This window comes from Euprymna scolopes, chromosome 17, assembly GCF_053919585.1.
Source record: "Euprymna scolopes isolate OS-2025 chromosome 17, ASM5391958v1, whole genome shotgun sequence".
Taxonomy (NCBI): domain Eukaryota; kingdom Metazoa; phylum Mollusca; class Cephalopoda; order Sepiida; family Sepiolidae; genus Euprymna; species Euprymna scolopes.
The window spans coordinates 114,806,317-114,822,423 of NC_136498.1; the positions used below are offsets into that span (position 1 = coordinate 114,806,317).

A 16,107-nucleotide genomic window follows, 5' to 3' on the forward strand; every position below is an offset into this window, starting at 1 on the left:
AAATGCAATATTCGTTTTCAGCATACCCTAAAACCTATAAAAGTAATCATTTTAAATGTTAAAGTGGAAACAAGGTAAAAAATTACTGTTTTGTTTCTTTGTTTACATAATTGAATTTTCAGTAAAACAACAGAATAGAAATGACAAAAATTACCATCAACATATATATAGTTGTTGCTTATCGGGATTCCTGGTATCCTGATACTGTGAAAGCTACATCATGAATTCACGTAGAGTACGATTTATGGTTGCATCTCAGGAAATAGCAGTATATTTTGGGCCAGATAGAGAGGATTTACAAAATTGAAAATTGGACTGGTCCCAAAATGCATAAGTTCTGGTCGATTATGAAAATTTCCATCTTTTACAGAAATCTAAAATCTATATGAAAAATTTTCTTTGATTTATTTCTGAGATTAATTCATATCTACTCAATTTTTTTTTTCTTTGAGGGGAGTGGTAAATACCGGCCATGAATGCTCTTTAGGCATTCAATGGCTACACCCAGATTAAGCTCTCCTTTGTTTGGTGAGGAGGCAGGAAAATGCCTGCTTTCAATAAAGCTATATTTAAACACCACTATAATACTTAGTTTTGTTCATGAACAGACACCCACTGTATGATACCATGCGCCAGTTTAAAAAAAATTGAAATTTGTACATCTTAATTTATAATTCATGGCTTATACATCAAATTTGACTGCATAATCAGAAAGAGCACACAATTTTACATAAGTGTGGCAAGTTTCATGAGAATAGCTTGAAAAATAAATAAATGGTGGCGAAATTACCGAATTTCTTGAAATGTGGAGGTCCGTAATTTAGCCCACTTTTTCTAAAGAAAAATGTCCACGGAAAAGCCTAAATTTTGGCATTTAAAATTCTCATAACTTTTGAACTACTGATGGTATTTACATAATTCAAACGGTTTTATGCATCTTTTACATAGCTCTTTTCGAGCAAGTTGATAAAATAACAATTATCTAAAAAGAAAAAATCAGCTTGTAATGCTAATACTAGCGTTGCCTGGGTGTTTAGGTGATGTAGTAAAGAGCCGGGGGGGGGGGTAAACAAAAATAGCGGGGGGCGCCTGGGTGTGTGTAAGTGGTGTAGTAAGGAACCAGGACTGGGGGGGGGGGGTAAAAAGTGTTAGTAGTAGGGCGGGGGGAATTAAAACAACAGTAGGCAGAGGTGTTAAAAAAGAAAAAAAAAGAAGTGGTAGTAGACAGGCAGATTTGAACCCGTAACGCAAGGTGTAAAAAAAAGAAAAAATACCTTATGCTTTAGTCGATGTCTCCATGGCGCGACCGAAAGTCACGAACTTCAGAATTAACCATAGTCAATCAAAAAGGGAACAATGACTTGCAAAAATCGACCAGTCCTTGTATAAAACGGCCGAGTTTAGAGTGAAGGTGTGAATGTTTTGGGCCAATTTTTTTATATTTGTCGTCCGAAGGTTCAAGGTTTAAAACGATACTGGTTTGGTCAGGTTCTGTCGCCTCTATAGAAAGTTTTTGCGAGACAAACACACACACATTTTACCCTTTATTTATATAGAAGATATCATCTGTTTGAATCCACCCCACCCCCACCCCTGCTGCACAACATGTTTAATTGAAAATAAATTCCTTTTTCACTCTTCTTCCAGGAAGTTTCTGAAGGCTATGCTGGGGATATTTGTGCATTATTCGGAGTGGACTGTGCAAGTGGGGACACGTTCGTTACCAAAGGAAACACCCACATTTCTATGGTAAATTGGAGTTCTCTTTTTTCTTTTTTGTTCAATAAATTTTTTCAGTTTCCCGAGTCGTTCCAAAAGTAAAGCCTCCTATTTTTTTGTTATCTCAAAAAAGTGAAGAGCTACGAAGACAGTAGTTTTAAAACAAGTGACCTTTCGTGCTTCAGAATTTAGTTTTCTATATAGTCACCATCATTCTCAACGCATTGATTGAGATTGTTGGACTGACTTCCTCATCTTGGTTGTTATTGTCACGTTTCGGCCGTTTTGCCCTCCAGCCTTCGTCAGGTGTTTTGTATCGAACTGGGGAACCGTTTATTAGGAGTCTCGAACCCAACCCTTTATTATTATTACGGGGGTACCGTGTTCGGACTCCAGCTAGGCTTTGGGACATAGTTGCTGATTCTCTGTTTTGAATGTTACTTTTTCACCTCCCCAACTTAAGTTTTACCGTTCGTTTTTATGTTTTCTTTTTTTACTTTGCTTATAACAAACAAACCTGGTCATTGACCTCATTTGCTGAATAGCTATTGCTTACGTCGTCATCGTAACGCTCTACGACTTCCGTGCGCGCACCTGTCAATTTGGTTCTTACTTAAATAAATTCAAACATCTTTCAGTAACTCATTCTGGCTGGCCGAACGGTTCATGTTTTTTTCACATTTTATTTTCAAACTTCGCCTCAGGGCTTCGGGTTATATGATGACTTTGCAAAAATGTTGATGAAAAAAATTGACCCCTCCTTATGAAAAACGTCCCAATTGACGGTCAAAGAATTCATATTTTTGGCCAGTTTTTAGATATTTGTCATCCGAGAGACTGATCTTTCAAACAATACCTACTTTGTGAATGTTGGTCACATGTGTCAAAAGTGTTTGGCATACATACAAACACACACGCACACATTTTCCCTTTTATATTATAGACTAGCAGAGGTACTCTGCGTTGCCTGGGTATGGAGAGGTTTCATAGTAAGGATATTGAGCAACGGAGCCCTAAAAAAATTAAGAAAAAAAAAATTAACCTACCCCCTAAAAAACAAAAATTAAAATTTTTGGATATTTGTCGGCCGAGAGACTGAGCTTTCAAACGACTCCAATTTTGTCAGTGTTAGTCGCGAGTGTCTTACGTTTTAGCGAGACATTACAGTCATTTGAGATTTATATTATAGACTTGCCAGGATGTATGTAAGCATGTTGGTTGAGTAAGAAAAAAAAGAAGCAAAATTGCAAGTGCAGAAAAAAAAAAACGGTCTTATCGATGCGGCCACCGCGATTGTGACATCATTAATGCAAGGTTTGAATGACTTGCAAAAATGTTTATGAAAAGTGACCCCTCTTTGTAGAAAGCGGCCCAGTTGAGAGTGAAAGAATTAATGATTTAGGCCAATTTTTTTATATTTGTTGTACGAGCTTTAAAACGATACGATTTTGTCACATTCCGACGTGATTGCTGGAAATTCTTACAAGACAAACACGCACACACATTTCACCTTATATATATATATATATATATATATATATATAAGGTTTAAGATTATTAGGGCTGTGACAATAGCATATTCTTTTCAAAACATCGAAAAAAAAACTAACGTAAGGCAAACGAACGATGTTAAATGTAAAAATCGAAAAAACAAAAAAGGAAACAGAAAAACTAACGTTAAAACTGCTTTAAAAAATCTGAAAAATAAAAACCCCCAAAAAAAACATGTGAAAAATGGCTTAAATAAGCCTGTTTCAATATTAAAATTTAAAAAAATCGGTGGGTACCCGGGTGTTTTTGGGTGTGTGTGGTCGGTCGGGGATGGGCGTATTAATGAAAACCTAAGAATAAGCGAAGTAAAAAACAAAACAGAAAAACGAATGTTACATGAAAAATGGCTTAAATAACACTGCTTCAATATTAAAATTTAAAGACCGAAAAAAAAAAAGAAAAAAGAAGACATCTCACACCATGATTCGAACCCAAAACGTTTAGATAATAACCCAACGCTCTAACCAACTGAGCTAACACGACACACATGAAATTGTGTCAGTTCTTAAAATATTTAAACTAAATCAGGTTATGACGTCGTCTGACGCATGCGTAGAACTGATCTTGTCAGTTTTTAGCAGACACACAAACACACACGCATACGCACATACATAGATACATACATTTTCGCTTTTATATATATAGATGGGGAGATAACTGTTTATATATTCTCAAATAGTTTAAGATTTTTTTAATTAGAGGAAGCTAACATTTTTCCTCCTTAAACATCACACTTTTGCATAGTCTTGCCTTCTATCAACTTAAATTTCTTTTTATATAAAATGGCAAAAGTTTGGTAAAATGTCTCCCCAGATTTCCAGCACTCTCCAACTTTATGATAACTTTGGCAAATGTCTTTGATTTAAGAACAATTTAATTTAATAAAACTATTAAAGACTTGTGGTTGAGTTTCCATGTTTATTTAAAAATTGTTGCAAAATAAAAATGTTTGCATATTCCATAGAAAAAAAAAGCATTCTAAGATAAAGTATTCTCATTCCTTTGTGATAGAAAAAATAAAATAACAAACCTGAAAAAAGAAACAAGTCGTGGTGAATAAGTCTATAATAGCCAGCATTCCATTTCTCTATTCTTTATTGTTTGATGAATTTTATATCAATTTCTGGTTCAATTTAGTTGTCTGTTTTTACTTATTACTTCATTTTTATTTACACCAATTTTGCTAGTCCAATATTTTTATTTACACCAATTTTATTAGTCCAATATTTTTATTTACACCAATTTTATTAGTCCAATATTTTTATTTACACCAATTTTATTAGTCCAATATTTTTATTTACACCAATTTTATTAGTCCAATATTTTTATTTACACCAATTTTATTAGTCCAATATCTTTATTTACACCAATTTTACTAGTCCAATATTTTTATTCACACCAATTTTACTAGTCCAATATTTTTATTCACACCAATTCTACTAGTCCAATATTTTTATTCACACCGATTTTATTAGTCCAATATTTTTATTTACACCAATTTTACTAGTCCAATATTTTTATTTACACCAATTTTATTAGTCCAATATTTTTATTTACACCAATTTTATTAGTCCAATATCTTTATTTACACCAATTTTATTAGTCCAATATTTTTATTTACACCAATTTTATTAGTCCAATATTTTTATTTACACCAATTTTATTAGTCCAATATTTTTATTCACACCAATTTTACTAGTCCAATATTTTTATTTACACCAATTTTATTAGTCCAATATTTTTATTTACACCAATTTTATTAGTCCAATATTTTTATTTACACCAATTTTATTAGTCCAATATTTTTATTTACACCAATTTTATTAGTCCAATATTTTTATTCACACCAATTTTACTAGTCCAATATTTTTATTTACTACAATTTTATTAGTCCAATATTTTTATTTACACCAATTTTATTAGTCCAATATTTTTATTTACACCAATTTTATTAGTCCAATATCTTTATTTACACCAATTTTATTAGTCCAATATCTTTATTTACACCAATTTTACTCGTCCAATATTTTTATTTACACCAATTTTATTAGTCCAATATTTTTATTTACACCAATTTTGCTAGTCCAATATTTTTATTTACACCAATTTTATTAGTCCAATATTTTTATTTACACGAATTTTATTAGTCCAATATTTTTATTTACACCAATTTTATTAGTCCAATATTTTTATTTACACGAATTTTATTAGTCCAATATCTTTATTTACACCAATTTTACTAGTCCAATATTTTTATTCACACCAATTTTACTAGTCCAATATTTTTATTCACACCAATTTTACTAGTCCTATATTTTTATTCACACCGATTTTATTAGTCCAATATTTTTATTTACACCAATTTTATTAGTCCAATATTTTTATTTACACCAATTTTACTAGTCCAATATTTTTATTTACAACAATTTTATTAGTCCAATATTTTTATTTACACCAATTTTATTAGTCCAATATCTTTATTTACACCAATTTTATTAGTCCAATATTTTTATTTACACCAATTTTATTAGTCCAATATTTTTATTTACACCAATTTTATTAGTCCAATATTTTTATTCACACCAATTTTACTAGTCCAATATTTTTATTTACACCAATTTTATTAGTCCAATATTTTTATTTACACCAATTTTATTAGTCCAATATTTTTATTTACACGAATTTTATTAGTCCAATATCTTTATTTACACCAATTTTATTAGTCCAATATCTTTATTTACACCAATTTTACTCGTCCAATATTTTTATTTACACCAATTTTATTAGTCCAATATTTTTATTTACACCAATTTTGCTAGTCCAATATTTTATTTTACACCAATTTTATTAGTCCAATATTTTTATTTACACGAATTTTATTAGTCCAATATTTTTATTTACACCAATTTTATTAGTCCAATATTTTTATTTACACGAATTTTATTAGTCCAATATCTTTATTTACACCAATTTTACTAGTCCAATATTTTTATTCACACCAATTTTACTAGTCCAATATTTTTATTCACACCAATTTTACTAGTCCAATATTTTTATTCACACCGATTTTATTAGTCCAATATTTTTATTTACACCAATTTTATTAGTCCAATATTTTTATTTACACCAATTTTACTAGTCCAATATTTTTATTTACAACAATTTTATTAGTCCAATATCTTTATTTACACCAATTTTATTAGTCCAATATTTTTATTTACACCAATTTTATTAGTCCAATATTTTTATTTACACCAATTTTATTAGTCCAATATTTTTATTCACACCAATTTTACTAGTCCAATATTTTTATTTACACCAATTTTATTAGTCCAATATTTTTATTTACACCAATTTTATTAGTCCAATATTTTTATTTACACCAATTTTATTAGTCCAATATTTTTATTTACACCAATTTTATTAGTCCAATATCTTTATTCACACCAATTTTACTCGTCCAATATTTTTATTTACACCAATTTTATTAGTCCAATATTTTTATTTACACCAATTTTATTAGTCCAATATATTTATTTACACCAATTTTATTAGTCCAATATATTTATTTACACCAATTTTATTAGTCCAATATCTTTATTTACACCAATTTTATTAGTCCAATATCTTTATTTACACCAATTTTACTAGTCCAATATTTTTATTTACACCAATTTTACTAGTCCAATATTTTTATTTACACCAATTTTATTAGTCCAATATTTTTATTTACACCAATTTTATTAGTCCAATATTTTTATTTACACCAATTTTATTAGTCCAATATCTTTATTTACACCAATTTTACTAGTCCAATATTTTTATTCACACCAATTTTACTAGTCCAATATTTTTATTCACACCAATTTTACTAGTCCAATATTTTTATTCACACCAATTTTATTAGTCCAATATTTTTATTTACACCAATTTTATTAGTCCAATATTTTTATTTACACCAATTTTACTAGTCCAATATTTTTATTTACACCAATTTTACTAGTCCAATATTTTTATTTACACCAATTTTACTAGTCCAATATTTTTATTCACACCAATTTTACTAGTCCAATATTTTTATTCACACCAATTTTACTAGTCCAATATTTTTATTCACACCGATTTTATTAGTCCAATATTTTTATTTACACCAATTTTATTAGTCCAATATTTTTATTTACACCAATTTTACTAGTCCAATATTTTTATTTACAACAATTTTATTAGTCCAATATTTTTATTTACACCAATTTTATTAGTCCAATATCTTTATTTACACCAATTTTATTAGTCCAATATTTTTATTTACACCAATTTTATTAGTCCAATATTTTTATTTACACCAATTTTATTAGTCCAATATTTTTATTCACACCAATTTTACTAGTCCAATATTTTTATTTACACCAATTTTATTAGTCCAATATTTTTATTTACACCAATTTTATTAGTCCAATATTTTTATTTACACCAATTTTATTAGTCCAATATTTTTATTTACACCAATTTTATTAGTCCAATATCTTTATTCACACCAATTTTACTCGTCCAATATTTTTATTTACACCAATTTTATTAGTCCAATATTTTTATTTACACCAATTTTATTAGTCCAATATATTTATTTACACCAATTTTATTAGTCCAATATCTTTATTTACACCAATTTTATTAGTCCAATATCTTTATTTACACCAATTTTACTAGTCCAATATTTTTATTTACACCAATTTTACTAGTCCAATATTTTTATTTACACCAATTTTATTAGTCCAATATTTTTATTTACACCAATTTTATTAGTCCAATATTTTTATTTACACCAATTTTATTAGTCCAATATCTTTATTTACACCAATTTTACTAGTCCAATATTTTTATTCACACCAATTTTACTAGTCCAATATTTTTATTCACACCAATTTTACTAGTCCAATATTTTTATTCACACCAATTTTATTAGTCCAATATTTTTATTTACACCAATTTTATTAGTCCAATATTTTTATTTACACCAATTTTACTAGTCCAATATTTTTATTTACACCAATTTTACTAGTCCAATATTTTTATTTACACCAATTTTACTAGTCCAATATTTTTATTTACACCAATTTTACTAGTCCAATATTTTTATTTACACCAATTTTACTAGTCCAATATTTTTATTTACACCAATTTTACTAGTCCAATATTTTTATTTACACCAATTTTACTAGTCCAATATTTTTATTTACACCAATTTTACTAGTCCAATATTTTTATTTACACCAATTTTATTAGTCCAACATTTTCCAGGTGTGACATATCGGATCCATCTCTTCCAAGTTGAAAGTCTAAGAATTCCCGATCCTCATCAATAACAAGAAATGGTTTACCTGTACCTTAACCTACCCACCCCCCGCCTCCCACACACACAGTTTCCTCACTTTTCATTTTTGTAAAAAAATATCTTTATGTTGTTGTCCTTATAGGAATCCATGTTTATCGCAGATCCGGTGATTTCGATGTCAATCCGACCAGTCAATCAGAAGGATTCTGACAACTTTGCCAAGGGATTGGCTCGTTTTACGAAAGAAGATCCAACGTTGGTTGTGAATTTTGATCCTGAAAGCCGCGAGACGCTCGTTTCCGGAATGGGTGAACTTCATTTGGACATTTACGCACAGGTAACATTGATTCCATCACTCCACCTATGCTTAAACCACCATCATTATAATCACTACCACCACCACCACTACCATCATCATCACCACCAACACTATCATCATAATCACCATCATCACCACCACTATCATCACAGAATAGATATTGCTAGTCTTTCTCTACTCTATCATTATTTTTATGCAAATACTTGTATTAAAAAAACATGTTTAACCCTTTTCTTACCATTGTTTCTTAAAGGAAACATTATTTTCAAAGTAGAATCATAATTTTATTCCAAGTTTTATTTTTATCGCATATTTACAGGGGCCCGATCCGATGAATCGGCTAGTTACGTCAAGCCCTAACACATCTACTTTTCTATCAATTTCCTCTAAACCGTAACAAATACAGTTCTACCCTATACCATTATAAACTATATAAATATTTTCCCCTCTTTTCCATGTGTTAGAAGGCGGTGGCTAGGGTCAAATGTGCCAAATGATTAAAGTCATGACATGGCTGTATAGTGCCGGAAATTCCCACAAATTACTTGGATTGTGTAAGTAAAGAATTATGGGTGCTCATGGCTCCCATTTGGAACATGTATACTGTTTATGTAGCCCTGGCATGACAAGGCGAATGGGTTTCCCCTTTGATATGCCCCAATATTGGACTCCGAGGTGGGTGGGGAGCATAAACAATGAATTAAAATATATATATATATATATATATATATATATATATATGGCCAAGTATAAAAACTCCAAGTGCCAACACGTCGACTCGGATAGTTCAGATAATGAACTATATCAAACATCCTCAAAATTTATTGTATTGGAATCCACTGAAGAAACCAAAATAACTGACTTATCACCGTTTATTATACATAAAATCATATCGACATATATTACCCCCAAAAATGTAAAAACTTTAAAAAATAAAACCCTACTGGTGGAAGTGGAAAGAGAAAAACATGCCACTTTTCTCCTAGGAATGAAAAGTTTCCACAACATAAATATCAAAACTTATCCACACAAGAATCTGAATACATCCAAAGGTATAGTAAAATCGAAAAACCTCTCAATGTGCACTACTGAAGAAATAACAAAAGAACTTAAAAACCAAGGAGTAATAAACGTTAAAAGAATTACAATAAAAAAAGAGAATCAGACTATACATACGAACACTTTCATTATGTAGTTCGATAGACCTACTATCCTAAAAGAAATCAAAATTGGGTTCAACATTGAAAAAGTTGAACTCTTTATACCAAACCCACTTCGGTGCTTTAAATGCCAGAAGTTTGGACACCATGAGGATGCATGTAGGGGACGAGCAGTGTGCGGCAGATCTGGCCAAAAAGATCCAGACCACACTGTCAATGACTGCAATCTTGATTGCAAATGTGCAAATTGTGGAGAAAACCATCCTGCTTATGCTAGAGCATGCAGAATCTGGAAGAAAGAAAAGGAAGTGTCAATAAAACATACCAAAAATATCTCCTTCCTCGAAGCTAGGAAAATAATAGATGGATACATGAAGGAAAAGACGTACTCTCAAGTTACCTCAAGTTGTATATCATCCAACATCACTAACCAAAACTCCAAATACGAAACACTAATAAACAAATTGCTACAATTGGGATCAAACGACTGGCCCAAATTTATAAATGAAATCAAACCAAACATATCATCAAAAATTAATCAACCCATTAAATCATTAACTAATGTTACCAATAAAACAAATTCTCAACCAAAATCAGAACATCCAAGAAAACAAAGTCGATCAAAAGAAAGACCACAAAAATCACCAGTACGTCGTGCAGATGCTGGAAAAGACAAAGCTAAGGAAAAACAAAATCAGTTAAAAGACCACACAGGTCACCAATACGTCTTTCCCGTGGTGAAAAAAACACACTTGAAAAACAAAAAAAAAATACATCTACAAAAAAACAAAATAATATAAAGAAGTTACCACAAACAGAAGCTACTACTACTACTACTACTACTACAAATAGATTTATGAATTAGAAGACATGAAAACTGAAGTTACTCCTCAAACCAAAAAAAAAAATCCTCATGAATTACAAGAAAATCCAATGGAATTGGTGCGGATTGAATGCAAATTAGAATGAAATTTTATTGTTGCAAACCAAATTTAATCCTTTGGCTATTTATTTCCAAGAAACCTTCCTTAAGAATGAGGACAATTTGAATATAAAACACTATCAACAATATAACTACATTCATAATACAGGACTTAATAATACTGTAACCCTTTTCCCCCTCCCATTGCAAAACCCAATCATATTCTGCAAGGCAGAGAACAAAAATGACAAAATCCACTATAAAACAACCAAATCAAAAACTACGAATTAACGATTGAAAATACAAGGAGCTTAAAGAATAAAAATCTCATATAAAATAACTGGATACAACATCGAATACTATTCCCAAAATAACTGGATTCGGCATTAAATAACTCACAAAGGGTTGTTGATATGCCGTTAAACAACCAAAAAAAAAAAAAAGAAAGCATATTTACATTAAATGAAATTGATTTCATGTAAATTGCTTTCACGTAAACTGCAAGAATTATTCATGTAATCGACAAGTATTTATATTTTAAAGAAAATAAAAAATCAAAAAGTAAATTCTATGGTCAGCAGGACTAAGGGTCACCAACGACTAAACTGGTTCCCCCACTAAACTTGTTTTGTGAGGAGGGTGGCTAGTCTCCCTGAAGGATTAAAAACAAGACCTTCCAAAGAGCGAATGGACCCTTTTTCGGGGTCAACGGCCAACTAGCACCATGTGTGTGTATATTGGGGTGGAGAGAGCTCCCGTAAGCCGTGATGAAGGCAACCTTTCTAGAATAAGCAAATCTTTGATTTAAAAAAATCATAAAGTGGGAGACCAGTACCCGCATTAAGCTGGTCTGCAGTTTAACTTGTTGTTGGCTATCTTGCTCTTGCTTGTAGCTGGATCTCAAGATTTTCAACCGAGAGAGAGAGACTAAGCTGTCGTATAAAGCTAAGACTCTTTAACATCATCTGTGTATAGATACTCCCTCAGCATTTCGGCCCTGTCGGTGGGGCATTAGAATACGCCGACTGCCCCCCTGCAGAGGGTAAAAGTCCCTCAATGGGGGTCCTGGATACGATCTTAAACTATATCCAGTGGTGAGGCCCCAGCTTGTGGGCTTTGGGGAGTGTGGAGCCACCCTTTAATTACCATTGCTCCCAGGTCCACTCTGACCCGGAGTGGTAGTACCTGTTAGGGTCCCAACTATGGGTTATTAGAAACCGACATGAAAACAACAAATATATTCTATTAAAAAAATTTTTCTTCAAAATCTTTGGATTCGGCATTAAATAACCTGAAAAGGGTTGATATGCCGTAATACAAAAATAACCAACTAGCCAACTCTCATCATTTCAGAAAAGGACAAAGGTAACAGTGCATGTAAATCGACGGCCTCAAATCGATACAGTTTGAGGATAGAGAAACACTAAATGAAAGTTACCCAATAAAATCTTACAGTTAAGGGGGACACTTTTGCTCATCTAAAGTTTTAAATGTTGGAGGTAATTCTTCAACAGCTGCAAAGAAGTGACATAAGCTGCAAGAATTATTCATGTAAGACCAAGCTATCTTTACATCATCAATGCTCTGATCCCCATCTGCCATCAATTGAAGTGAATAGCTCTCGTCTTGGGCAGGCTCCATGTTTTGACAAGCTTTTGGGTCTGATCTTTACTCATGATCTGAGATTGATCACGTACATCAAATGCGTTGCCAAGACTGCTGGAAAAATGGTGGGATCTTCTACCGCTCCAGTAGATATCTTAGATATTTTTACGAGCTCCAATAGATACCTCACTGCTGATGCAATTCTCTATCTGTATAAAAACCAAGAACATCCAAGGATGGAGTACTGTTGCCACATCTGGGCAGGAGCTGCTAGAAGCATTTTATTCAACCTTAACAGACTTCAAGATAGACTTCGTTGCCTGGTGGGGGATGCCCTTTTCTCTACTTTGCCACCGTTTTTCCACAGAAAAGGAGTTGCAAGCCTGGCTCTATTTTATCATTATTTTCATGGCAAGTGCTCGTCTGAGCTTCAATCTATGGTCCCCCTTGCCTGACTTTCACGAAAAACACTCATCTAGCTGAAACTACTATCAATAATTTCCCCGACTCTTTATCTTTACCTTAACCTAAATGTAGATTCCATGAACAAAGCTTCTTTCTTAGAACTGCACGCCTGTGGAACTGTTCCGTTTTCCAACTGACTACAATATGGTTGTCTTCAAGTCAAACGTAAACAAGTTCTTGATGAGTTCTCCCCTTAAGTAATCCAATTTACCAAATTTCCATTACTAATGATTACGATATTTTCTCTCATTGACTTCCGTACACTCATTAACCCTTTTCCTCGAGTGGCCTCCAAGCCTTGGTAAGTGGTGACTCCTTTGTAAAAAAAAAAAAAAAAAAAAAAAAAAATAGTATACAAGATATGATAAACTTACATTAAAAACGACTTTAAATCGAAAAGTAAATTCTATGGTCAGCAGGGTAAAGGTAAATAAATGAAATCTTTCCAAAATTAACAAAAAATCATTGAGTTTTAAGTTTCCACCTGGTTTTGCTACATCCGTTATGGATCATAAATCTAATATATAAAGTAAAGTAAGTCTATTTTATCATTTCTTATCAATAGTTTCTGTCCTACAAAATCAATACTTAGCCAGTTTTTTCTTGTGGATCGTTGCAACATGGTCATCATCATCATCATATGGTGCGAATCCAAAGATTCTGTTGTCGGCATCGATTTCTTTGATATTTTTCTAGTCAGAATTATTTCTAGAAAGACATCAGGTTCTTATGGGAGGGACCATGTGAAGGTTGCCAACATCCTAAGTGAAAGTGATTTTTGTGGAACGAACAACATTCAAACTTGAGATACTCAGGTCGTCAGTTAGTGTCGTTAATTACTGAACCACTGTCATTTCCCAACATGTTGTCAAGAAAAATACTTTGTCTAGGACAGAATTATTTTCATAAGGACGCCATCCTAAAATAGAGAACATAACTATGTATTTGGTAATATGGAGTTAGTTCCCTTTGTTTGTAATTGTAGAAAAAACATAGTTTAAAAAAAAAAATTTAAGTAAAAACACTTCTGGCCAACTGTAAGCTACTGCATTTTTTTATTTCAATATAAAATTGATTTTAATCAAGTTTATCAATTAGAAATAAGCGTCTCTGCTGGCAACAATTCATCTCTCAAAATATGGTCTGGGCATACTGCAAGATACACTCCCTTCAACAATCCCTCCTCGCCAGACACCTTCATTGGTTCGGCCATGTGCTACGTCGAAACCTAAGTGACCTCATTCGTGAAGTCATCGACCCAGCATGACCACCAGGCTGGAAGAAGTGTTTTGGCAGCCAACACAAAACCTGGCTCAGGACAATGAAACAGGATGCTGAAATGATCCTTGGCCTCCGCCTTTATGGGCTCCGCCGATGGAATCGCGAATGGCTTAGGCTCGTAATGAAAACAATCTCAGACCGCCGCGCCTGGTCGGCCGTTATGCGGGATGTGGTGAACTTGTTGGATGAAGCCGGCTCAACTGATCCTGGGTGAACGCCGCAAACAAGTACAAGTGTGTATATGTTTCTCATCTCCAAATTAATTACATGTAATTTTTTTATTACGACTAATCAATGTAAAAGTACTAAAACATTTTCTTTTACTCCCAAGCAAATATAGAGATTATAATTAAATACCAAATAATTCTCTTTTTCCAGTTGGCATTGAAAGATTTAGTATTTCCTAAACCAAAAAAAACATTCTAGCAGTTCCATTTTTCCAAGATTTCTCAAAAAAAATAAATGTAAAGGAAAACATCATTTTTTTTTTTTTTGTTTAATTCAGAAAAATAAAAAAATGCATTTTTTTTTTTTTTTTTTTTTTTTTTTTTAATCCTGTCAGCGTCTTGAAAGAGAATTCAACGCAAAATGTGTCCTTGGTAAACCGAAGGTGGCCTTCCGAGAAACCATGTCTGGGCCGTGCTCGTAAGTATTTTCAATTTTTATTTCAATCAATTATTTTTCAGAATACTAATAGATGGTGTCTGATGGGCTTTGCATAAATTAGGAGCAAACGAATGATTGGTAAAGGTGTTACATCACAGGAACACACAAACAAACAAAGGAAAAAAAAATCCAGGTCGGCATTTTTTTCTGTTTTAGCACAAGTCAATTACTTTCCAAACAATGCCTGCTTTTTGTTTTTTCTAACTGTTCATTTTGTCAGCCATGAGATTAACAAAACCTTGCCATCTCGACACCAGCTTAAACGTCTCTCGCCATTATAGAGCAAGATGTCTATCTTACCTGGCACACGTTTTTCTTTCTCTCCCGATCTTATGCTGGCTAATGTCAGCCATTTCTCACCTTCAACATTACACATGCATCTTTTTCAACGTGCACTTTGCTCCCCCCCCCCAACCACATGGTATCCTTTTTGCTTTTTCTTGTTATGCAAAGCCTTGCACACTTGCTAATTTGCATATGTGTTTTGTTCGGCTATTGCTGCTAATATCTTTGCAAGCCAGCTATCCTATGTTTCCCACGCACTCTGTTACAGAGGTTGTTCAAGCATCATACAGAAATGCCTAAAGTCATGTTAGAATTAACAGCAGATTTCGTGACAGTTTTTGATGTAAGAGTGAGTCTATATCAGGGATCTGTACTGAGTCCATTGCTTTTCATATCTTAGAAACTTCATATCTTAGAAACTTCATATCTTAGAAGCATTGACTATAGAATTGTGTATGGATTGTCGAGAAGAGCTACTTTGTGCTGATGATTTAGTGCTTGCCTGTGAAAATGGAAGACTTATTTAAGTTAAAGACTTTGAAGAATGTTATGGAAAATAAGTCTGAGAGTGAATGTTACAAAAACCAAAATGATGCAACTTGGATTTTTTGGATCATTTTCTCATCTTGGATGTTATTCTCACAACTTTTCGGCCGATGTGACCGTAAACCTCTTTTAGGTATGAAATCAGAATGAAATTTCAAACTAAACCCTTAATTTCTGTCTCGGAGGTAGATTGTTCTTGTTCTGATGCCATGACTCAAAGACTTAAATTTTAATCAATTCTTCATTATGTTCTTAG

At 32.2% G+C, this 16,107-nt stretch overlaps 1 protein-coding gene across 2 annotated transcripts in view; it reads left to right on the forward strand.

Moving 5' to 3' along the window:
- The window catches only part of LOC145296902 (elongation factor G, mitochondrial-like), a 98,049-nt gene that overhangs the window by 67,929 nt on the left and 14,013 nt on the right, over nucleotides 1-16,107 (forward strand). For both annotated transcript variants that reach the window (XM_080143064.1, XM_080143065.1), the window contains exons 13-15: nucleotides 1,648-1,749; nucleotides 8,745-8,939; nucleotides 14,917-14,999. In XM_080143064.1, coding sequence (XP_079999190.1) covers nucleotides 1,648-1,749; nucleotides 8,745-8,939; nucleotides 14,917-14,999 — 380 coding nt within the window. The remainder of the gene's footprint in view (nucleotides 1-1,647; nucleotides 1,750-8,744; nucleotides 8,940-14,916; nucleotides 15,000-16,107) is intronic.